Source organism: Oncorhynchus gorbuscha, linkage group LG03 (assembly GCF_021184085.1).
Source record: "Oncorhynchus gorbuscha isolate QuinsamMale2020 ecotype Even-year linkage group LG03, OgorEven_v1.0, whole genome shotgun sequence".
In the NCBI taxonomy this organism is placed as follows: Eukaryota; Metazoa; Chordata; class Actinopteri; order Salmoniformes; family Salmonidae; genus Oncorhynchus; species Oncorhynchus gorbuscha.
In genome coordinates this window covers 71,865,326-71,891,087 of record NC_060175.1, presented here as the reverse complement: position 1 = coordinate 71,891,087, position 25,762 = coordinate 71,865,326, and the positions used below count along the sequence as shown (strand labels likewise).

Sequence of the window (25,762 nt, the reverse complement as noted above, 5' to 3'; positions counted from 1 at the left end):
GCACTCATACCAAAGAATTCAATCTTTGGTTTTATTGGACCAGAGAATCTTGTTTCTCATGGTCTGAGAGTCTTTTCATTTCTTTTGGCAAACTGCTGTGGTGGGGTATACAAAATGGTTCAATTTGAGCACCTTTATCTCCTGTTTTGTCATTCCAGTCCAAAAAGTGACTTATTCCATGGGCAAACATGTATGGGAAGTTTTGTTTAAATCAAAAGAGATGTTGTCAAAAAGTGATTGAATTTGTTGCATAGACACCAACAAGGCTATTATTTACTTCTCCATAAGACCTTAATGCCTGTCACGTATTCCAGGGGAATATATAAACCCCTAAACCCTCCTCATGTCCTTGTGTAGTGAAAGGTCTTGATGGTTCCACTCTTTCCATTCATAAAAGAAGAGGAGGTGGGGGGGTTGGATTGCGAGGCTCCAGCAGACAAAACAGGGCTAGTTTAATGGCAGCACCAGAGTCTCAGGGTGAAATGTTGACGGGCTCTTCTTCTCCTGTGATTTACTGGCGAATAACCTGGCACATCTGTCAAGAGAGTCGCACACGCCTCCATCAAACGACCTGGGCTGTGTCCTAAATGGCACCCTATTCCCTTTCAAAAGTTGTGCACTATATAGGGAATTGGGTGCCATTCGGGATGCACCCCTGGAATGAAGTGGAAAGCATTTCTGTGAACTGAGAACCAACCACCTGAGACGAGAACCATGTGTCCTGACATAAAAGTCTGGGGCCTCTTAAAAAGTTCTTTAAGATTGTTATAGGTTTTGGGGTTTTGCTCTATTTCATTTTTGACATGAGTTTGGTTCTGTTTGCATGTGGTTTGCCCTGATTGGAATCATCCTCGTTGGTCAGGATGTGTTGCACCTGTCGCCTCGCTAGTCAGTAGGTAGTTTCACCAGTGCTGGCACAGGTGCTATTTAAGAGCGGCTAGCAATACTTGGTGATTTGAAAAGTCATAGTCAATCGATTAATAATATAATAATACTTTTAGCAAACATGTTTATCTTTCATTTACAATCTGTAGAAACTATGAGAATAGAAATGTTCCAAACTTTTGTGAAGCATCGCAGCACAGTTGAAAATGGCCAATAGAAATCCAATATGGATGGTGTTAAGAGATAGATGGGAGGGGTTGAATGGAGCTGAAGGGTGGGACTAATAACAAGATAACTCGTGTAAAACATACTGTGTCCGTAAAACGTATATAAGTTCAGAACTTTTGTGAAATAGCACTGTTAAAAATATATGGCAAATAGAAATCAAGCTGGATGGACATCAGAAATAGATGGGAAAGGATGAGGTTAGAGGATGGCCAGGACTAAAAACAAACAAAATATAACTATTGAAAAATAGATTGTGTCTGTAAAATGTATCTAGTGTGTATAAGCTGGAAGTAGAAGCCTAAGTGTTGTTGTTTATTAGTTGACTCCAATTATGGGAAGGGTGGTAGGGTTTGTGGGAAAATATATTTTATTATTTGTATGTATTTATATAAGTGTGTGTGTGTGTGTGTGTGTGTGTGTGTGTGTGTGTGTGTGTGTGTGTGTGTGTGTGTGTGTGTGTGTGTGTGTGTGTGTGTGTGTGTGTGTGTGTGTGTGTGTGTGTGTGAGTGTGTGAGAGAGAAGCATCCATGGGGGTGCCTACTGACTTGGTTCTGGCTAAGAAAACTTGAGTAGGGTCTTAAACACCCACCATGGAAGCCCACTAGACTTGCCTGATAACATACAAATCAAGAGAAAAGAAAACCCACACCAATTTATTTTAGGGAGTGAAAATAAATGTGGAGAAAACCACAAAGGGGAACACAAAATAAAAAGAGGTCTAGCTCTCCCAGCAAATATATATATATTTTTAACTCAGCAAAAAAAAGAAATGTCCATTTTTCAGGACCCTGTCTTTCAAAGATAATTCGTAAAAAGCCAAATAACTTCACGGATCTTCGTTGTAAAGGGTTATAACACTGTTACCCATGCAATTAATGAACATGCACCTGTGGAATGGTTGTTAAGACACTAATAGCTTACAGACAGTAAGGTCACAGTTAGGCCTCTTTAGTGTCCTAAGTTTTCATATCTACCAACTCTGGAAAAACACCAAAAGAAAGATGCCCTGGGTCCCTGCTCATCTGCGTGAACGTGCCTTTGGCATGCTGCGAGGAGGCATGAGGACGACAGATGTAGCCAGGGCAATAAATTGCAATGTCTGTACTGTGAGATGCCTAAGACAGCGCAACAGGGAGACAGAATGGACAAGTGTAACAACACCTGCACAGAATCGGTACATCCGAACATCACACCTGCGGGACAGGTACAGGATGGCAACAACTGCCCGAGTTACACCAGGATCGCACAATCCCTCCATCAGTGCTCAGACTCACCACAATAGGCTGAGAGAGGCTGGACTGAGGGCTTGTAGGTCTGTTGTAAAAGCAGGTCCTGAACAGACATTACTGGCAAAGTCGTCGCTGGACCAGACAGGACAGGCAAAAAGTGCTCTTCACTGACGATTCGTGGTTTTGTCTCTCCAGGGGTGATGATCGGATTCACATTTATCGTTGAAGGAATGAACGTTACACCGAGGCCTGTACTCTGGAGCGGGATCGATTTGGAAGTGGAGGGTCCGTCATGGTCTGGGGCGATGTGTCACAGCATTATCGGACTGAGCTTGTTGTCATTGCAGGCAATTTCAACACTGTGCGTTACAAGGAAGACATCCTCCTCCCTCATGTGGTACCCTTCCTGCAGGCTCATCCTGACTTGATCCTCCAGCATGACCACCAGCCATACTGCTCGTTCTGTGTGTGTCTGAGGAACTTTTTCAGTTTGTGTCTCAGTTGTTGAATCTTATGTTCATACAAATATTTACACACGTTAAATTTGCTGACAAAATACGCAGTTGACAGTGAGAGGACGTTTATTTTTTTGCTTAGGTTATATATATAAACTACTGTCCAAAAGTCTGGGGTCACTTATAAATGTCTTTGTTTTTGAAAGAAAATAAAACAAATTGCCCATTAAAATAACATCAAATTGATCAGAAATACAATGTAGACATTGTTAATGTTGGAAATGACTATTGTAGCTGGAAATGGCAGATTTTCTTTTATGGAATATCTACATTGTTGCATAGAGGCCCATTATCAGCAACCATCACTCCTGTGTTCCAATGGCACGTTGTGTTAGCTAATCCAAGTTTATCATTTTAAAAGGCTAATTGATCATTAGAAACCCCTTTTACAGTTATGTTATCACAGCTGAAAACAGTTGTGATGATTAAATAAGCAATAAAACTGTCCTTCTTTAGACTAGTTGAGCGTCTGGAGCATCAGCATTCGTGGGATGCTAACAGGCCAGAAACAAAGGCTTTCTTCTGAAACTTGTGAGTCTATTCTTGTTCTGAGAAATGAAGGCTATTCCATGCAAGGAATTTCCAAGAAACTGAAAATCTCGTACAACGCTGTGTACTTCTCCCTTCATAGAACAGCGCAAACTGTCTCTAAGCAGAATAGAAAGAGGAGTGGGAGGCCCCGGTGCACAACTGAGCAAGAGGACAAGTACATTAGAGTGTCTAGTTTGTGAAACAGACGCCTCACAAGTCCTCAACTGGCAGCTTCATTAAATAGTACACGCAAAACACCAGTCTCAACGTCAACAGTGAAGAGGCGACTCCGGGATGCTGGCCTTCTAGGCAGATTTCCTCTGTCCTGTGTCTGGTCTTTTGCCCATCTTAATTTTTTATTTTTATTGGCCTGTCTGAGATATGTATTTTTCTTTGCAACTCTGCTTAGCAGTACAGCATCCTGGAGTCACTTCTTCACTGTTGACGTTGAGACTTTTTTATATATTATATATATATACAGTGGGGTGTTGAATGCTGAGCTGTTGTCAATGAACAGCATTCTTACATACAGTGGGGCAAAAAAAGTACTTAGTCAGCCACCAATTGTGCAAGTTCTCCCACTTAAAAAGATGAGGCCTGTAATTTTCATCATAGGTACACTTCAACTATGACAGACAAAATGAGAAAAAAAATCCAGAAAATCTCATTGTAGGATTTTTAATGACTTTATTTGCAAATTATGGTGGAAAATAAATATTTGGTCAATAACAAAAGTTTATCTCAATACTTTGTTATATACCCTTTGTTGGCAATGAGATTGATTAATAAAATAATGATTATATCATTGATTGATTGCTCTTTGTTTCTCCGTCTTTAGGGTTGCCAGCGGATCGTGGAGGACTGGCAGAGGATCTTAATGGTTCGATCGCTGGTCATCAACCCCCACGAGGACATGCGGACCTGGCTCAAGTACGCTAGTCTCTGTGGCAAGAGTGGGCGCCTGGTGAGTTCACTAGCACAGGAACAGCTAATGGGTCATTTGCCAAATGGTTCAAAATAGGTATGTCAGTAAGGGTTATTTTTTTTCAACCGCCTAGTCTCCACCATCAACCAGTTATCCTTGCAAAAACATGTAGTATGAAAGCATGATTTGATGCACTCCGTTGTTCAGCTCACGTTTTATGAAGTATAACATTTACAATGGCCTTACAAAGACCTGGACAAAATGTTGCACTCAATAAAAAAAGGGAACATTCACCAGTATCTGGGTGTCAATTTCTTTGTCATAAATGGCAACAACGGGTCCTCCCGGGTGGCGCAGTGGTCTAAGGCACTGCATCGCAGTGCTAGCTGTGCCACCAGAGACTCTGTGTTCGAGCCCAGGCTCTGTCGCAACCGGCCGCGACTGGGAGGTCCATAGGGCGACGCACAATTGGCCGAGCGTCGTCCGGGTTAGGGAGGGTTTGGCCGGTAGGGATATCCTTGTCTCATAGCGCTCTAGCGACTCCTGTGGCGGGCCGGGCGCAGTGCACGCTGACTAGGTCGCTCGGCGTACGGTGTTTCCTCGGACACATTGGTGCGCCTGGCTTCTGGGTTGGATGCGTGCTGTGTTAAGAAGCAGTGCGGCTTGGTTGGGTTGTGTTTCGGGGTACGCATGGCTCTCGACCTTTGTCTCTCCCGAGCCCGTACGGCAGTTGTAGTGATGAGACAAGATAGTAACGACTAACAATTGGATACCACGGAATTGGGGAGAAAAAGGGGGTCATTATTATTATTATTTTAATAATAACAAATAATAAATGGCAACAACAACCAAAAATACACAATTTGTGGTGTTTAGTGACCAGCTTGTTTGGCAATCGGCTTGTTTTTAACTAATGCATTTACTTTCAGATACAAGCTATAAGCTGTTGTATCAAGTTGAGTTCAAGTGATGTCATTGTCATTTGACATTAGTACAACCAGAATGGAAGGAATTTGGTAAAACGGTTCTTTAAAGGGTTTGTGTCATTCGGAGGGGGAATCTATTCTACTGGATTTGGATTCTTACTGACATCCCTATTTTTCCAGTGAACTCAGCTCTCACTGGATCGACTGTGCAAATGAAACGCACCTCTCAGAAATCGCACTGTTTAGAAACCGTACCTCAAACCCATTTAATGAAAGTGTCACCGTTTTCCCTCCCTGGTGCCAGTTTTATTGCAAGTGATTGTGGTGGATTGCAGGCACCCAACCAGCTTTCCAATTGTAACACAATCCTTTCAGAACATTCCGGTATGATGTCAGAGAATTGTGGAGGTTTTCACTCACAGGAGCGAACATCAATCAGCGAGCGAAGAACGTGATTATGGGCAAACGAGCAACATCTAAAAGAATGCCTGCAGTGTTTTAAAAGGCCCTTCCACAGGGGTCAATGGTTAGTTACTCCTTCCACAGTAGTGTGGTATACTTAAGCTATTTATTTAGCAAGCGGTTCAAATGAGCCTGGGGAAATCTGGGGGTTTGTACGTCCATGGGAGTTGGAAGCTAGGGCAGGGCGGTGGTTCTCAAACATTTCCTCAGGACTATTGTTGGAGCTGTTAACTAGCAAACCTGATTCACCTAATCAAGAGCTTGATGATTAGTTGAATTAGGCGTGCTAGCTCTGGAAAAGATCACCTATGTGAAATGGCTGGGGGTCCCTGACTAGAGGTCTGAGTGGGCTATAGGAGACTGACCTTCAGGTTTCCACCGTTGAGCCCCTTTCTTCCACTTTGGCGCTGCTCTGCGGCTGACACTATGCTGCACCTAGCCTCGTGTGTACAGTTTGGGTTTGTGCGTGTGTGAGGTTGAGTATTATGATAGAAATGGATCAATGTGAATCTCTTTTCTCCCAGGCGTTGGCCCACAAGACCCTGGTCCTTCTCCTGGGGGTGGACCCCTCGAAGCAGCTGGACCACCCGCTGCCCACCGCCCACCCCCACGTTACCTATGCCTACATGAAGTACATGTGGAAGAGCCAACACAAGGTATAGTAGCTATACCGTTGTTTCAGGCTTTCTCTGTAGCTGAAGAAAATGTTGTTTTCTCATTGTTGTGCAATGTAAGGAAATGCAGGGCTGTAATGTGTAGGTTCATTAAATATTGTGGACTGTTATGTGTTAGTGAATCAACTGAAATGAAGAGCATAAATGCAGTGAAAAATCACATCATTCCAACCACACCATTAGAGCAACAGGGGGACCGGTCGATATGTAGATGCTCACACACACAAACGTTTAGTTTTCGGTTGCTTAAGGTTGGCGACAGCATTCACAGAGAGTTGAGTTAAATCCCTGTTTTGAATGAGAGTCCCTTGCCTCCCCCCCCCCCCCCCACCGTTTGTCCCTCTGTCCCCCATCAGATCGAAGCCTTCCAGCACATGCAGCACTTTGTCCAGGGGATGCAGCAGCAGGCCCAGCATGCCATCGCCGCCGAGGACCAGCAACACAAGCAGGAGCTCCACAAGCTTATGGCCAGGTCAGGACTCCTTCCACAACTACATTAGGGGGGTGGGGGGGGCTCGTGTTTTTATTGCAGTGTGTGCTTGAATTCTTTTTTACACACACACCTTTTCCCAGCCCTCATGTTCTCTCTCACCTAAAAGGGTCACGTACAGAGAGTTGTGCTCTTTCACCATGACCGTGACCCAACCCTGGTCGTAATATTCCTCCACTCCCTCCCTCGCTCCTTGTACTGGCATTTAGTTTTGCAAACCCGGACAAGTTTTGTCTCTTTTCATTCTGCGCAATCACTCACCCCTCAGCCAACGGGCATCCAAGAATCCAGCTACTTATCTTCAACCAAATGTGACATTGTGCCGACGGGTACTGGAAACCAGGTGTGTCTCTGGCAAGTGAGAACTGTCAGCACCTGGCTGGGCCTACACCCACACCCCAGCCCAGAGTGTCCCATACTGGCCGGGTGTTGCCCTCTGCCTCTTCACCCTGTCTCCTGTCACATTCTACCATCCTCACCTCTTCTCTCTGTAAGAATAGTTGCTGTTTTGTGTTTTGACACAAAATGGCTGCCCAGCTACACCTTCAGCGTACGAATGCTGAACAATAGCAGTGGACGAGTAACATGAGCAGCTGGTCCAGGATCTGTGCTGTGGTTTAGCCTGACGGCCAAGGTTAGAACTGGGGATGGACAAAGCTGAATAGAGATCAGTTATGGGCAGAAAGGGACTGGAGGTTTTTCTCTATTCCTGTTGGAAGCTCTTCCCATTTGCAACAACACCCTTTTTTGCAATGCTCCCAATCACCATTGCTCGTCGCATGTATTTCTGTTTTGTGCGTCAACGGATTAAATATAGAAAGACTCCCGTTTTCAGAATGCCTCTACAAGGCATGATAGCCTAAGGAGGTTGTTTGTATGGTTGACGGGCCCATGAAAATACTTCCAGCACGATCCCCATTCCCCAAAGCGCTCTCCTTCATGAAGCGGACTTCAAATGAGCGCCAGAGGGAATCTCAGAGGCCAGTTATTTTGGGGGAAAGTTTACTTCTGACACACCAGGTTTTGTGTGAGATATTACTCAGTAAAATACTGTGTTTCACGTTAGCCTCCAAATGAACACAACCAGGGGTTAAAAAAAACTGTGCTTGAGCTTTATGGGTTGGATGTATTGAAACTTTGGTCAGCAGACAAGCACACACACACACACACACACACACACACACACACACACACACACACACACACACACACACACACACACACACACACACACACACACACACACACACACACACACACACACACACACACACACACACACACACACACACACACACACACACACACACACACACACACACACAGGAGACGAGCCTTCTTACAGTAAAACACTCATCTTAGAGGCGCACACACAATGCACACAAACACACATACATACACACAATATACATACCTCATAATTCTTGAGGCAACAAGCTAACAGGAAACCAGGAGTGTTTCATACTTGCTGTTGCCCTTCCAGATTCTATTTGTCTGTGGAATGTTTGTCTCCACTGTTTTATTCCAGACGTGCTGACACACTTTCCTGCAAATGGGTTGGCACTGTGGAATGGCGTACACCTGGTCTATACACACACGCACACACACACCGAAATAATTCATTGTAATTTCAGCGATATGTATTTGCATGTTACGACGCAATGATCATGATAAGACCTGCAATCTCCGGTCTGAGTTCCTGTGGTAACAGAGAAGCACTTCTGGCACTAGTGGTTCTCCCATGCAGACGGTTTTACTGTGTTTTTCCCTGAAGCGGTTTGTTAGAGGTGAACTGAACCAGTACTGTATTTTCACATGGAAAAAGCGCTCCGCAGCGTTACGCAATGCTAATGGATCATTTATTAGAAGTGCTTTCTGGAAACGGGTGCAGTGTACAGTTAGGAGCTGAGGGACGGATGCCTGCGCAGGATTCGCCAGTTCCTGGTCGGGCGTGTTATAAACCAATCACGAGCTTGGCCCATGTAAATCAAACACGACTCGATTATTTGGCAGTTTGCCTCGAGTGTCTGTGTTTTTTTTTATGATGATTGATATGGCAAGCACAACCACTGGGAAGACCGACCACGAGGCAATGTTCCCTCACACTCACCACCAATATAAAACATTGAAAATCACTTAAGTGATGCCAAAACCTTTCAGTAGCTAATGCGCCACTGCTTTTAGTAATGACGCCTAAGTATGATAAATGTCTTTGCGCGATTTCCACGTTTTCCCATCATTCTCTTCTATTTTAAGCGGTTGCACTAGTACTGCGTTGAACATCCATTGCCAACTCCCCCAGACAACTTGTGATGACAACGAGCATATTGTATAAGATAACTTCCCCAACATACTTTTAAAATTGTCACCACAGAACAGACGTTTCTCATAGTAAAGTTAAACGTGGATTCAGTTAATATCCATTTTCTCCAGAAGTGTCCCACAGATCTTGGCCTTAGGCCTAGATAAGCATGTCAGTGGCCATTCAAGGCAATAGATGGTAGAGAGGAGTGTGTGGACGAGCCTGGCATTAGAGAGGGGAGATGGACTGCCAGGAAACACCACGTTGAATGCATTCATCACACTAACTAACTAGTGTAACAGACTTAGTGTAAGTGCTTCATCTCACATACCAGGCCTTATAGCTGTTGACATGATTGTGTGTTGCTAAGGCAATTTATCAGACTCTGATGCAGCCCTGGGCCCGTATTCACAAACATCTCAGAAAAGGAGCGCTGATCTGGGACCAGGGGGCTCATTTATCAACAGTGTGTAAATTCCGTACTAAATTCTGACATGCGTGGAGATCTTGGGTTTGCATGCGTCACAAATTATATGCGTTTATCAAACTGTCGCACGCAACATATACTGTCACGCATGTTTTCATTGATAAATCAGAGCCATATTATATTTGTGCGGTCATGAACAAGCGCTATAACCTCGCCTGGAAAACTTCCTCCGTTTCTATGGTAATAAAAATTCCCTAATTTGCTGTATGATTTGGAAGAGATGTTGGAACTGCGCCATGATCATTCCTAAAAGAAAGCGCAATGGCAAATGTTATCACATTTCTGTCGAGGGGTAGGCAGAATGTTGCAGTGACTTTACCCAACAAAAAATGCCTTTCAGATCACAAACAAATAAGATTACATGGATAGGAGAGGACCTGAATCGAGATCAGCACTCCTACTCTGAGACACTCAACGAGCGTGGGCCGTATTCTGCTGACAATCTATATAGTGACCAAGACTGTCTCTCCCTATCCCTCTCTCTCTCTCCCCCTCAATCCCTCCTTCCCTCCTTTCCTAGGTGCTTCCTGAAGCTGGGTGAGTGGCAGCTCAGTCTTCAGGGCATTAATGAGAGCACCATCCCCAAAGTGCTGCAGTACTACAACCACTCCACGGAGCACGACCGCAACTGGTACAAGGTCAGTGACCCTCTCACGTTTAACCACTCCCCTCCAACCCCTGTCACTCCCATCAGCATTCACGCTGTGGACCTCGTGCTGACTCCCCCATTTACTTAACATAAGGTTTGTATGTTATTAGAGACATGAGTTGATTTGAAAGGAACCAAGGGCTTGTATGGGCCCATTCCCACACTGCAGGAAAGCCACGCTCTTCCTCTATTGAGAGCCCCCCCTCCTCACATCTCTCAGTAGCTTATTACGTAACAACCGAAAACATGATTGACATCTGTTTAGACCCAGAACATTCCCCAGGGACTCCTCCAGGACATCTCACGTAATCCTTCAGTAAACTGGAAACTAATTGTCTAACGGACTGGAAGTTGATGTGTTAAGTGCGATAACATAAGTTCAAACATATGTTTCGACATGTAGACTTTCTATGTCTTATAATAAATAAATAAAAATAATCTATATATTTCTTCACCTGGCATACCTCTTTCCGCAGGCCTGGCACGCATGGGCGGTGATGAACTTTGAGGCAGTGCTGCACTACAAGCACCAGAACCAGGGCCGGGACGAAAAGAAGAAGAAGCGCCACGTCAGCGGCACCAGCGCAAATAGCGAGGCCAGCAACAGCGACAGCGAGGTAGACAGCACTGAACACAGCCCTGTGCCCTCGCCGGGCCAGAAGAAGGCCAACGAGGTGAGGGCGGCGGCCATCTTAGATTCTCCTTCACCATACTCGTCCACTAACGCTAACCAGCCCTTTCGCTATTCACTACCGGACAAATTTCAAACTAACTTGACAGACCTGTGCTTCAAATGTTGCATAAATCACAAGTTTATGTCAATGGGAGAATGTTTGAGTTAGGACTATGACTGAATGCCTTGCTTGCTGAAATCAAGGTACAATCATTTGCAATTCTTCCTTTTCCTCATTCTCCCTCTGTTGTTTGGTGAGTGCAGGACCTCTCCAAGACGTTACTCCTCTACACGGTTCCTGCTGTCCAGGGCTTCTTCCGCTCAATCTCCCTCTCCAGAGGGAACAACCTCCAGGACACCCTGAGGTGAGTCCCCACATGGGGCCAGGGCCTATATTTAACTAGGCAAGTCAGTTAAGAACAAATTCTTATTTACAATGACGGCCTACCAAAAGGCCTCCTGCGGGGACAGGGGCTGGGATTAAAAATAAATCAAATATAAATATAGGACAAAACACACATCACAACAAGAGAGACAACACAACACTACATAAAGAGATACCTAAGACAACAACATAGCAAGTCAACAACACATGAAAACACAGTATTGTAGCAACACAACATGTCAACAACATGGTAGCAACACAACATGGCAGCAGCACAACATAGTAGCAGTACAAAACATGGTACAAACATTATTGGGCACAGACAACAGCACAAAGGGCAAGAAGGTAGAGACAACAATACATCACGCCAAGCAGCCACAACTGTCAGTAAGAGTGTCCTTTTAAGACTCTTTGTGAATAAAGGTCAAATAAATCCCTTTTTCTAAATCCCTTTTAGATCATAATGAATAAGATTAGATGGACAGGGAGCACCTGTTCCCAGATCAGCACTCCTACTCTGAGAAGGCCAGTAGTCTGAAAGCCCAAACCGACAACACTGATAGACGCAGAGTTGAAATATGTGGAAAGGAAGCCCTCTGGTGGCAGAGAGACGTGCTCCAATTCCAATTTGTGTCGTTGCGCGCATTTGATTGCTTGGTGTCAATTTGTTTTGCTTCGAATGCGGTTTGAAATTCTGGGAAACTGTGGTTGTTGTTTTTTTTTCTTCATCTGAACCTGTCAATAAAGATGCAATGGATTCAAGAGACTGTTTTTGACATGATGCTGTTTTCTTTCTCCAGGGTCCTGACCCTCTGGTTTGACTATGGACACTGGCCTGAAGTCAACGAGGCACTGGTAGAGGGTATCAAAACCATTCAGATAGACACCTGGCTACAGGTACACATCTCACATGCATGTTTTTGGTTTGCTTTCATTGTTCTGTCCATTGTGTCAAGGGTACTAGAAAACTGAATTATTCCCAGGGGCCATGTTGGTTTTTGGGCCATGAATCATCCATGAAATAGTCATTCAAGAAAGTATCTTTTATGATAGTAACTGAATAGTTACTGGATAGTAATTCCGCATTGCATTGCTCCGGGGTGTTAACAAAATGATGTCTCCCTCTCTTGCCCCCTCGTCTGCAGGTGATCCCCCAGCTGATTGCCCGCATCGACACTCCCCGTGCTCTGGTTGGCCGCCTCATCCACCAGCTGCTCACCGACATTGGGCGCTACCACCCCCAGGTAATGACATACTGCTGGCACCCAGGCTAGGAGCTATGGCCTAGGACGCATATCTCTGAACTGGTATTGCGTTGATTAACTCTCCCTCCCTCTCGATCACTCGACCCCCCCCCTACCCTCTTCTAGGCTTTAATCTATCCGTTGACCGTGGCCTCCAAGTCAACCACCACTGCCCGCCACAATGCTGCTAACAAGATACTCAAGAACATGTGTGAGCACTGCAATACACTGGTCCAGCAGGCGATTATGGTACGTGATTCCTGTCGGTGCACCTCACTACCTCACGGTACAGCCAGCAACAAGTGGTTCCAGTCTGTTTTACCATTTAGACATACAGAGCCTTCAGAAAGTATCCCCTTGACTTATTCTACATTTTGTTGTGTTACAGCCTGAATTTAACATTTGGATAAGTTCAGGAGTAAAACATTTACTTAACAAGTCACATAATATTGTTTAACATTGGTAGATGGGTAATAAAATAAAAATCATGCATTGAATATACCTTTGAGCATGGTGAAGTTAATAATTACACTTTGGATGGACATTGTCTACACTGTATTTCTGATCAATTTGATGTTATTTTAATGGACAAAATCAAGGAAAATTCTGAGTGACCCCAAATTTTTAAACAGTAGTGTGTATACATATATATATTTGCAAAAAAGTATATGGGGGTTGGAAGTGATGCAGACAACTACATTGATGGAAGCTACAATCTATCTACCCCCTAAAAAAAACAATTATAATACAGGTCTCTTTCCTAACTTGGTTGCAAGAGAGGGTGGAAACCGTTCAGGGATTTCACCATGCCAATGGTGACTTGAAACAGTTTAACGGCTGTGATAGGAGAAAACTGAGGATGGATAAACATTGTAGTTTCTCCACAGTACTAACCTAATTGACAAAGAAGGAAGCCTGTACGGAATAAAAAATATTCCAAAACATGCGTCCTGTTTGCAACAAGGCAAACAATTCACTTTTTGTCCTGAATACAAAGTGTTATGTTTTGGGCAAATACAATACAGTACATTACTGAGTACCACTCTCCATATTTTCAAGCATAGTGGTGGCTGCTTCATCTAATGGGTATACTTGTAATTGTTAAGGACTGGGGAGTGTTTCAAAAAATAAACTGAATGGAACTAAGCACAGGCAAAATCCTAGAGGAAAACCTGGTTCAATCTGCTTTCCACCACACTGGGTGATTAATTCACCTTTTGGGAAAATAACCAATAACGCAAGGCCAAATAAACACTGCAGTTGCTTACCAAGAAGACGGTGAATGTTCCTGAGTGGCCGAGTTACAGTATTGACGTAATCTACTCGAAAACCTATTGCAAGACCTGAAAATTGTTGTCTAGCTATGATTAACAACGAATTTGACAGGGCCTGAAGAATTTTGAAAAGAATAATGGGCAAATGTTGCACAATCCAGGTGTTGAAAGCTCTTAGAGGCTTACCCAGAAAGACTCACAGCTGATTCTACAGAGTATTGACTCAGGGGTGTGAATACTTATGTAAATGATATATTTATACTTATGTAAATGATATATTTCTGTATTTCATTTTCAATAAATCTGAAGAAAATGTACTTGTTTCCCAAGGCATGAGTCACTTCCTGTCTCCCCAGGTGAGCGAGGAACTGATCCGGGTGGCCATTCTGTGGCACGAGATGTGGCACGAGGGCCTGGAGGAGGCCTCCCGCCTCTACTTTGGCGAGCGCAACGTGAAGGGTATGTTTGCTGTGCTGGAGCCCCTTCACGCCATGATGGAGAGGGGCCCGCAGACCCTCAAAGAGACCTCCTTCAACCAGGTCTGTCTTTTGTTTTCTTTTGTCTTTTTTGAAGTCATGTTTATAGTCTTTATTTTCATGTATTTTTCCCTCTTTTTAACATTTCATTTACCAAGTTACAATGATTGACAAATGTGCGTGTATCTCGAAAATGTGCAGAAATCCCATGTAGATGTCAATTGGAGACATTGAGGAAGTGTATGAGTTGAAAGTTAGGATCAGTCCCGCAGTCAAATGACCAATTGACAATGATGTGTAGTGCTCTTTAACCTGGATTATAGGTAAATGGCTGGACAGGTGAAGTGAATTGGCTGCTGTTCTCTGTGTTATGACAGGCCTACGGGAGGGACCTCATGGAGGCCCAGGATTGGTGCAGGAAGTACATGCGCTCGGGCAACGTGAAGGACCTGACCCAAGCGTGGGATCTGTACTACCACGTCTTCAGACGGATCTCCAAGCAGCTACCACAGGTGAGAGAATCACACCAACCTACACACACTCTGCTGAAGTCAGTTTGGGCTGTCTCGTAACGTAACTCCTACACTGAGGCCAATTGGAGATCTGCCAGTCTTCGTCTGAATTCAAGAATCTCTCTCCTCTTCGGATTCAGCCCTTCGTTGGTTGTGCCAGTTGAAAAACTAAAGCATCCAGTGAAAGGAGTCAAGTTGGCTCACTAACAGTTATGTGTGGGTAGTGTATATTGCTACATTCACATCTTTCTTCAGAGCTATGAGATGTTATTTTGCTACTCTTGTTAAGGCCCATGTTCATTTATCCCTTGACACTGTAAACTGATATATCTAGGTCATGTCAGCATCCTGAAACAATGCAACCCATTCAGCAAGGATCCTGAAGTGGCTGTTAGTGGAAAATAAATAGCGCTTCCTAGGTGTTGCGTCTGTCTCAGTTGTTGTTCCAAGTTAAGCCAAATGTCTTCTCATCGCTACAGTATTTCACTGTAATAGGCCAACAATAGCAAAACTCCTTCAGAGTCAAGTGAAAAGAGTACACCAGTGGGGCAGTCTTGTATCCTTTATTTATACAGGTGAACCCATTGAGATGAGATGCCTTTCCTAGGAGGACCTGTCTAGACAGTGCACGAGCAAAAGAGACAGACGGTTAAAGTGGTGACAGTGAAAGACGGAGTGAGAGACTGAAAGAGGCAGAGTGACGGTTGGAACACGGCACAATGAACCCTTTCATCTGGCAGTAATCTGATCTCCCTCCTCTCTCTCGCTCCCCTCATCTATCCATTATTTTATCCATTGATCCCTCCCCCATCCATTCCTTCCTGTGTCCCAAGCTGACCTCCTTGGAGCTGCAGTACGTGTCCCCCAAGCTGCTGATGTGCAGGGACCTGGAGCTGGCCGTGCCGGGGACCTACGACCCCAACCAGCCCATCATCCGCATCCAGTCCATCGCCCCCTCGCTGCAGGTCATCACCTCCAAGCAGCGGCCGCGTAAACTCACCATCATGGGTAAGACAACCACATAACCTCCAAACAATGTCCCCGCAGACTCACCTACATGGGTAAGACAACCAACCACGAGGCCAATAATAATTCAAAGAAAGGGCATCTTTCAATGATGATGACACAATGGGTGGACTGGCAGCCATTTTGTGTGTACCCATGTAAGGAAGCAAAAACAGGAAGTGTACCCTTTAATTAAATGTGGAAAACACATTTCAGTTGAATGCATTCAGTTGTACAACTAACTAGGTATCCCCCTTTCCTGTTCCCTTAATCTGTGCTGTGATTTGAGCAAATTGGATTCCATTATCATGAGCCACATCAGTTAGCATCATTTGAATGAACGTTCTACATTACTATGGCAATCCAGCATCAGTTGATGGAATATTCCAAAATACAAAGGCATTTATTTAGTCACAATACCAGGCAGTCATTGCGAGGCTACCCGTGAGCTTGGCAGTCAGTTGCCAGTGTTTGAGCTTCCAAGCCCATTCTATTCATTCTTATTTCTATGATTACACCCACCATTTACCATTGATGGAAATGAATCAAGAGGGAATACGATTAGTGGGGACAGTGGACTACAGGCCCATTGTCCTACTGAGTCCTTTGGGAGTATTGGCTAACTACACAAGGAGTTAGCCAACTAAGTATGACCATCATAGTACTAAGGGTATTAGATTTTTTTTAAATCCCATTTGTTTAAAGATGAGTGTCTAGGGCTATTAAACGATAACATTTAATCGAGTTAATCGCAGGATTTGCTGTGATTATTCTCACAATTTGAATTTGCCCAAATTCAGTTGTAATTTAAGATTTTCATACAAAAAAATTGCACACGAATATTGACGTCTTGATTTTGTCTCAAGTAACGGTTAGCAAAATTGGGTAAATTGAGAAAGCACACTTTCTTTACCCTCAGTTGTAACCTGTTTTCACAGTCCATTGTTTTCAGCTGTAGAGATGATGTATTTGGGATGTTTTCAGTGATTTTTGAACACTTTCAGACAATGCGATTAATCACAATAAAAATAACATAAATTACTAAAGGTGATTAACTCTGACCGCCCTAAAGATCACACAAGTCAGGTCATCAAAAGATGGAGGAGTAATTTACTGAGTCAGAAGTATAATCAATATGTGGTATGTGTCATGCCATCTACCTGTGTATAATACCATTATTGTCCTCTGCAGTTGAGCAATGTGATAACAAAGGATTATCCCGCAACAGAATGTTTCATCCCACTGTCATTGTAAAGTGATAAACAGAATTTTACACTAATTCGCATGCATAGGAGTTCAGGGGCTATATGTATCAACAAGCCTCTCAGAGCAGGAGTGCTGTTCTACAATCAGGCCCCCCCCTATCCATGCAGTCTAATTCATTACCATCTAAAAAGCTAAACTGATCCTAGATCAGCACTCCTACTCTCAGATGCCAGTTGAATGAAAGCCACGGTCTGAGAGTTGACCTGTGTTTGTGGTGCCCCCTGCAGGCAGCAATGGCCATGAGTTCATGTTCCTCCTGAAGGGCCATGAGGACCTGCGGCAGGACGAGAGGGTCATGCAACTCTTTGGCCTGGTTAACACACTGCTGGCCAATGACCCAGCCTCTCTACGCAAAAACCTCAGGTAGACAGTACACACACATTTCAAGATTAATGGCTGGATTATTGCCATCGGGAGGGTGTGAGATTGATTGATTGATTGATTCTCGGTGTCTGCTGTGCTTCTGTAAAAAATATAATTTCCTGGTTACTATTTTTGTGTATTGTGTCCCTCTCTCAGCATTCAGCGCTACGCAGTAATTCCCCTGTCCACCAACTCTGGTCTAATTGGCTGGGTGCCTCACTGCGACACCCTCCACGCCCTCATCAGAGACTACCGGGAGAAGAAGAAGATCCTGCTCAACATCGAGCACCGCATTATGCTCAGGGTAAGAACCAGGAACTATCACATTAGCAGTTCACACACACCCTGTTCAGAATGGAGCTTTTTAGACATGGTGTACACTGAACAGTGCACTTGCTATTACTAACCATCTGTTGATTAGCCATGAAGTTGAAGGGAATGTACACTTTTATACACAATATAATATGAATGTTGTTACTTGTCCACTACTCTTAAATGTCAAGTCTCAAGTAAAAAAAAAATGAAAAGACAATAAATGATTTATCCGTGAATTGAAAACCGTTAAACAAATTGACAATGAGGTTCTATTTTACTACCAAAGGTTGTGCCATCTTGATGTTGTGGTATGTATGTTTGTTAGATGGCTCCAGACTATGATCACCTGACCCTGATGGAGAAGGTGGAGGTGTTTGAGCACGCCGTCAACAACACGGCCGGAGACGACCTGGCCAAGCTGCTGTGGCTGAAGAGCCCCAGCTCTGAGGTAAAACCCTGTTTCAGGCTTACAGACAGTTGTCATAAGACTGACGTACCCCTGTTTTACCACCCTTCATATGGCTGTAAGCAGTCTGACGTAGCACGTCATTAGGTGTTATAGCTAACAACTGACCACTCTATATAAGGCTGCTGAAGACTAATTAAAGGTGGTATCTGTAACAATTTAGTGATCATTTCAATTTCCTCATGGTTTTTTGAAGAATGTGGCTCAGAAATACCTGAAATATCTTAGTTCTGCTTTCTGTTGCAGGGACGCAATGTAGTGTTATGTTAACTCCTGGTCTTCTTCTCAGGTTTGGTTTGACAGGAGGACCAATTACACACGGTCCCTGGCTGTGATGTCAATGGTGGGCTACATCCTGGGCCTGGGAGACAGGTGAGGCTCTCCACCAATAAAAGTTCAGCAGTGGTAGCAGATGTTTAAAAAGTGAAATCATCTTGCTTTGCAGGTGTATTGGAGCATATTTATTGAACAGAACATACAACAGAACATACAAAGTATCATTGGCATGAAAATAAATATGTGGTCCAGTGTGTAGACTACCCTCACTCAGTTTCTCTCCATTTCCTCTACAGGCATCCATCCAACTTGATGTTGGACAGACTAAGTGGCAAGATCCTCCACATTGATTTTGGGGATTGCTTTGAGGTGAGCAGGGGCCTCCAAAATCAGAACCTGACTGAATGTACACTATTTATACAAAGTATGTGGACCCCCCTTCAAATGAGTGGATTCGGCTAATTCAGCCACACCGGTTGCTGACAGGTGTATAAAATCGAGCACACAGCCATGCAATCGCCATAGACTAACATTGGCAGTAGGATGGCCTTGAAGAGCTCAGTGATTTTCAATATGGCATCGTCATAGGATGCCACCTTTCCAACAAGTCAGTTCATCAAATTTCTGTCCTCCTAGATCTGCCCTTGTCAACTGTATGTGCTGTTATTGTGAATTGGAAACGTCGAGGAGCAACAACGGCACAGCCGCAAAGTAGTAGGTCACACAAGCTTACAGAATGGGATCGCCAAGTGCTGAAGCTCGTAGCCCGTAAAAAGTTGTCTGTCCTCGGTTGCTACCAAGTTCCAAACTGCCTCTGTAAGCAACGTCTGTTCATTAGGTGATTCGTGAAATGAGTTTCCATAGCCGAGCAGCCGCACACAAGCCTAAGATCAACATGTTCAATGCCAAGCCTCGGCTGGAGTGGTGTAACGCTTGCCGCCATTGGAAACACTTTCTCTGGAGTGATGAATCACACTTCACCATCTGGCAGTCCAACGGACGAATCTGGGTTTGGCGGATGCCAGGAGAACGCTACCTGCCCGAATGCATAGTGCCAACTGTAAAGTTTGGTGGAGTAATAATGGTCTGGGGCTGTTTTTCATGGTTCAGGCCCCTTAGTTCCAGTTGAGAAATATTAACGCTACAGCATACAATTACATTCTAGATGATTCTGTGCTTCCAACTTTGTGGCAACCGTTTTGGGAAGGCCCTTTCCTGTTTCAGCATGGCAAGAGCCCTGTGCACAAAGCGAGGTCTATAACAGAAATGGTTTGTTGAGATCAGTGTGGAAGAACTTGACTGGCCTGACCTCAACCCCATCGAACACCTTTTGGATTAATTGGAATGCCGACTGCGAAGCCAGGCCTAATCGCTCAACATCAGTTCCCGACATCACTAATGATCTTGTGGCTGCATGGAAGCAAATCCCTGCAGCAATGTTCCAACATCTAGTGGAAAGCCTTTCCAGAAGAGTGGAGGCTGTTATAGCAGCAAAGGAGGGACCAACTCCATATTAATGCCCATGATTTTGGAATGAGATGTTCACATAGCAGGTGTCCACATACCTTTGGTCATGTAGTGTATCTGTGAATGTTGTCAATGTTTTATAAATGTTTTTCCCACTACAGGTTGCCATGACCAGGGAGAAGTTCCCGGAGAAGATTCCTTTCAGACTGACAAGAATGCTGACGAACGCCATGGAGGTAGGAAGAATAACTCTCAATGGTTTTATTTGACATACTCTTGTCAATCGTTCACATTTGCCTCTGTCATAGAGGGCACTTAATCCTGCAACTCAATTGAGGGTTTGCACTGCAGACTTGAGGAGCGAAGCAAAGATTTCCGGCTGGCACCCAGGCTACAATTACCAATCAGAACAGACAATAAAACTCCCCCCTCTGTTCTGTCAATCAATGTGTCCCTCTCCTGTGTGTGTTGGTCAGGTGACAGGGCTGGATGGGAACTACAGGATCACATGTCACACGGTTATGGAGGTGCTGAGGGAGCACAGGGACAGTGTCATGGCCGTACTGGAGGCCTTTGTCTACGACCCACTGCTCAACTGGAGACTGATGGACAGTAAGGAAACCACTCCGATACGCCTCAAAACATCTTGAAAGCATCTTAAACACTGAAATATCTTTAAACCATCTGAAATCAACAACCCAGCAAACAATTGAGCCCTCTCTTTCTTTGTGGTCCACAGCGAACACCAAGGGAAACAAGCGATCCAGGACCAGAACTGACTCCTACACTGCTGGACAATCAGTCGGTGAGTGTGAAACAAGACATCCATTTTGTGTCACTAACAACATCTGGAATGTTTCCAGACTGAATGCATCTTTCTGTGCCGTGTCTGTTGTCCAATGCAGAAGCACTGGAGGGGATCGACCTTGGTGAGACCACACACAAGAAACCAGGAACTACCGTGCCTGAATCCATTCATTCCTTCCGTGAGTCTTTGGCTCATGCCAATACTGTAAAATTGCATGAGGCTAACATTCCTAGTAGTTTCTATGGTGGCTATGTTTGTTAACGCTAGAAATGGTGGGCCTCGAGGGACCCCACTTCAAACCAATGACTTGTCTTTTGGACTTTAACATTCTAACAGTCTAATAAATACATTTCATATATGCTATTGGACAAATTATCATTTGGTTATGTTTATGAAGGTCTTTGGTAACATTAGAATATGAAGAACATAATAGTATTTTCAAAACCTTATTTTACTGTAAGCTATAAAAAAAATGTTTTCCATCACAAAGAAATCTATTATAATTTTGTTTTGGCGGGTCTTAAGAAGCATTATGGAAATAAGAAAATGTATTTCTATATGCTGCCGCATGCTCACGTTTTTTTAGCGCATAAAACAATGGTCATTCTTAGAAAAAGTGGTATTTTGAAATAGAGCTCACCTCTTACATTGTTTTGTTATTTGGCAAAGCTACGTGTTCTAGAAACTGCTCTTTCTGCTCTGTCTGATGCTATATAGAAATCAAAATGTCTTACCTGAATCTAACTAACTGTATAAGTATTTGAAAAAGTGTATTTTTGGAGCTCTGTTTTCTTGCCTCTGTGTCAATTTCAAGCTGCTCATCTCTTCATATACATTTGACAATTGATAATATTTTCACCCATCAGTGTGAAATTAGTTTCAATATAGTTTAGGTGTAATTTCGATGGGCCATCAGCTGCGCCGGCTGACTGGCGGTGAATGAGGGGCAAATTCTCTTTGTGAACAACATACGTGTGTTAAATATACTTATTTCAAGGACGGGGGTGTGGGACATGACACTCTCGGCATGACGCTCTTGGCGCTTCCTGTGTTAAAACACAGCTATGAATAGTTGCTGAGTGGCATGTAGCTTCTATGGGTTTTTCTTTCCTCAACAAAGGATTGTGGAGGATATTGGTATTGGGAAGTACTATCTTTGCTTATTTTTGGCCCAAATATTTCCTCAAATGTTAGTGTGTCAGTCATCACTGTGTTCCTCTCCCATCAGTTGGAGATGGCACTGTCCAGCCTGAGGCCCTGAATAAAAAGGCTATCCAGATTATCAACAGAGTACGAGACAAGCTGACTGGTAAGTCTTTCCCTACACATGTAACTAAAAATGCTAGGATATGCTAGCATATTAGCATTCATTGACTAATATGTATTGCTTTTCCCCATCAGGGCGTGATTTCTCACACGATGAGACTCTGGATGTGCCAACTCAAGTGGAGCTCCTCATCAAGCAGGCGACGTCGCACGAGAACCTATGCCAGTGTTATATTGGATGGTCAGTATGATCTGTTTGTTGTTAGTTAGCATCAGTTAGCCTACTGTTAGTTAGCATCAGACAAATACTATAAGTTGGCATCAGTTAGCCTAGTACTCTTAGTGAGATTCTGCTAGCAAAGTACTGTTAGTTAGCATCAGTTAGACTAGCGCTGTTAGTTTGCAGCAGTTAGCCTAGTACTATTAGTTAGCATTAGTTAGCCTAACCTATTTGTGGCTTATGTTGGGAACTTTTTTAACAATGGTCACTGAACTTGTATTGTTTTGCATCCCCCAGGTGTCCATTTTGGTAGAAGAGCTACACTTGAAGAGTTACACAGCCTGTTTTCATCAAGTAACCATGAACTTACTTGGTAACTATGTGGTTCATTTGTGAGAGATGGTCCATGGCAAGGAATTACATTTCCAAAGATCTGTATCAAATTATGCCATGCTTACTTGGTTTCAAGCATTTTACATTCACTTAGCTAATTACTTCCAATTTAATGAAATTAGCGCCAAATCCTTAGTTTTAAGTAATGACCCATGTAACATTTAATCCCAGGATGTAATACCATGTAAAGGTAACAGCTACAATTATGTACTGTACAAGGTAACAACCTGGGCCTCGTTTCCCAGTTGCGATGTAACTTAAGCATTACAATGATCGTGTCAGATGCCTCGTTATTTATGAGCCATGTTTTAAAGTATTTCCCAAACAAGCATGTAGAGAGAATGTTCACTAAGTGCGTCGTTAGACCATGTCGATACTTATTGGATCGAAAGAAAAGCATTTCTTGCTCTCGAATCAGCTTTTTCCATTCAGGTCTAACCTTAGCATTAAAATTATTACACAATACTGATGACAGATCAGCTGCTTGATATTACCACCTATGGCGGCAAATATTGAGGCAGCTTATTCTAAATGCTTACCCTATAATAACCCACAAAATTGAGATTTGGCACATGCGCACAAATATATTGTAGCAAAAATTATAGACAGTAGCCTAGAATTAGCTAAATATAATTAAATTGATTGAACATAACATTTATTTCAATGTAGCCTATAATGTATTTCTATTTTGCAGTCATCTCAGTTTTCATTTGAAGCCATGTTTTATTCTTCGCTTGTTTGTAACAATTGCAAAGACATTGGCGACTTTGTATTTGTAGTCAACTTTGTTTTGAAGTTGACTACAGCGGAGATCTTCTGTGTATGAAGTGACGTGGAATGGCAAAGAAGCATCTAACAACGCACTCAGCTGTTCTACCAGTGGTCTGAGGTAGTCAGTAAATAACAAGCGTTTTCAAGTGGAACTTTAGTGACAATGTTTTGGGGAAACAGCACGGCTACTAAAGATACATTGTACGAAGGTTCTGACGATGGCTTTGGGAAACGAGGCCCTGGTTATTTTCTAGTGCTTATTGCTCAAAGCGCTGGCTGTAAAGACGAAGTGCTGCCCAGTGTTTAATTATGTCACTGTCATCATGCTAATGCTTTCTACTGTGGCCATATTTGTAACAAGTTAAACATTTTCTTTATTTAACTTGTTGCATCTGCTTCATAGTCCTTCATAGACCACTAGTCCATTGTATTATTGTGTGTTAATGTGACTATTTGAGTAACATACTGTATGCCTTTTGCTAATTTAAACATTATTGAAGGGTGTCCCATGATAGAATATGAATGGGAGTATTTGATTTAAAATGGTTGCATGCATAATTCTATGCCAATAAATAAAGATCTATTGATACTTGTCTTGTGCTCTTTGTATGCTTAAATGTTCATTGCCTTTACATATCATAACCATCATTATTAACGAACATACAATTATGAAACTTCAGAAGCTATTTTAAATCCATTTTCTTGGTCCTAAGGTCATGAAATGTTCATATTAGATTGCAGGGAGTTTCTGTACATTTTGTTTTATTTTTTAGAAAATGTTGTTTTCATCCACCAGTGTATGGAGTTCCTTTTTCTGCTATAAATACCAAGCAAAACTTCTGAAGTCGAGAACAAAAATATATATATTGCAAGCAAAATATAAACCCAAAATATTGAGCAAAGAAATCATAGTTGCAAGAAAAACATTTTACATGTGCTAACAAATTAGTTAATAAAAAAGTAAAGTTTTCACTGAAACATTTTTAATGTAAATGCGATTGTGATTAAACACCTCCTTTTTTGAATGAAATTGTTTTGGGGGCAGTTGTAAGTTTTGGCACATTCATTCTATCAGCATAGCACCCTGCATCCCACTACTGGGTCGGTCTCTGGATGGGAGACCAGATGTAGCTGGAAGTGTGTTAGAGGATCAGTAGGGGGCACCCTTTACTCTCATCTTTCTCACTGGTCATAAAAAAATCCCATGGCACTTATAACATGAAGATGAACTATCACTCCTAAACTGGTTGACCACTGGGGATGCATCATCTACACCTCTAAACCCTGCTTACACAGAATGGATTGATTGAAAAGATGTATATAGCACCTTTCTAACCCTAGCAAAAAAATAAACGTCCGTATGAACGTAAGATTCAACAGCTGAGACATAAACTGAACAAGTTCCACAGACATGTGACTAACAGAAATGGAGTAATGTTTCCCTGAACAAAGGGGGGGGTCAAAATCAAAAGTAACAGTCAGTATCTGGTGTGGCCACCAGCTGCATTAAGTACTGCAGTGCATCTCCTCATAGACCGCACCAGATTTGTGTTATTGGCTGTACCTTTGTTTATTCCATGTGTAACTCTGTTGTTTGTGTCGCACTGCTTTGCTTTATCTTGGCCAGGTCGCAGTTGTAAATGATAACTTGTTCTCAACTGGCCTACCTGGTTAAATAAAGGTGAAATATATATTAAATATGTTTAAAATGGCCAGTTCTTGCTTTGAGATGTTACCCCACTCTTCCACCAAGGCATCTGCAAGATTCCGGACATTTCTGGGGGGGAATGGCCCTAGCCCTCATCCTCCGATCCAACAGCTCCCAGACGTGCTCAATGGGATTGAGATCCGGGCTCTACGCTGGCCATGGCAGAACACTGACATTTCTGTCTTACAGGAAATCACGCACAGAACGAGCAGTATGGCTGGTGGCATTGTCATGCTGCAGGGTCATGTCCGGATGAGCCTGCAGGAAAGGTACCACATGAGGGAGGAGGCAGTCTTTCCTTGTAAAGCACAGCGTTGAAAATGCCTGCAATGACAACAAGCTCAGTCCGATGATGCTGTGACACAACGCCCCAGACCTTGACGGACCATCCACCTCCAAATCGATCCCGCTCCAGAGCACAGGCCTCAGTGTAATGTTCATTCCTTCAACAATAAACGAGAATCCAACCATCACCCCTGGTGAGACAAAACCGCGACTCGTCAGCAAAGAGCACTTTTTGCCTATCCTGTCTGGTCCAGCGATGATGGGTTTGTGCCCACAGGCGCCGTTG

General features: G+C 43.4%; 1 protein-coding gene across 2 annotated transcripts in view; it reads left to right on the top strand.

Moving 5' to 3' along the window:
* mtor (mechanistic target of rapamycin kinase) overlaps positions 1 to 24,075 on the top strand; it is a 129,164-nt gene extending 105,089 nt beyond the window's left edge. For both annotated transcript variants that reach the window (XM_046343612.1, XM_046343611.1), the window contains exons 35-58: positions 4,227 to 4,352; positions 6,226 to 6,357; positions 6,732 to 6,847; positions 10,175 to 10,292; positions 10,780 to 10,977; positions 11,241 to 11,341; positions 12,162 to 12,258; positions 12,507 to 12,605; positions 12,732 to 12,854; positions 14,236 to 14,418; positions 14,733 to 14,867; positions 15,701 to 15,875; positions 17,366 to 17,501; positions 17,658 to 17,805; positions 18,142 to 18,264; positions 18,572 to 18,654; positions 18,855 to 18,927; positions 20,187 to 20,261; positions 20,502 to 20,637; positions 20,765 to 20,830; positions 20,931 to 21,011; positions 22,062 to 22,142; positions 22,235 to 22,340; positions 22,617 to 24,075. In XM_046343612.1, coding sequence (XP_046199568.1) covers positions 4,227 to 4,352; positions 6,226 to 6,357; positions 6,732 to 6,847; positions 10,175 to 10,292; positions 10,780 to 10,977; positions 11,241 to 11,341; positions 12,162 to 12,258; positions 12,507 to 12,605; positions 12,732 to 12,854; positions 14,236 to 14,418; positions 14,733 to 14,867; positions 15,701 to 15,875; positions 17,366 to 17,501; positions 17,658 to 17,805; positions 18,142 to 18,264; positions 18,572 to 18,654; positions 18,855 to 18,927; positions 20,187 to 20,261; positions 20,502 to 20,637; positions 20,765 to 20,830; positions 20,931 to 21,011; positions 22,062 to 22,142; positions 22,235 to 22,340; positions 22,617 to 22,632 — 2,727 coding nt within the window. In that variant the 3' untranslated portion in view covers positions 22,633 to 24,075. The remainder of the gene's footprint in view (positions 1 to 4,226; positions 4,353 to 6,225; positions 6,358 to 6,731; positions 6,848 to 10,174; positions 10,293 to 10,779; positions 10,978 to 11,240; positions 11,342 to 12,161; positions 12,259 to 12,506; positions 12,606 to 12,731; positions 12,855 to 14,235; positions 14,419 to 14,732; positions 14,868 to 15,700; positions 15,876 to 17,365; positions 17,502 to 17,657; positions 17,806 to 18,141; positions 18,265 to 18,571; positions 18,655 to 18,854; positions 18,928 to 20,186; positions 20,262 to 20,501; positions 20,638 to 20,764; positions 20,831 to 20,930; positions 21,012 to 22,061; positions 22,143 to 22,234; positions 22,341 to 22,616) is intronic.
* The last annotated feature ends 1,687 nt before the right edge of the window (positions 24,076 to 25,762 follow it).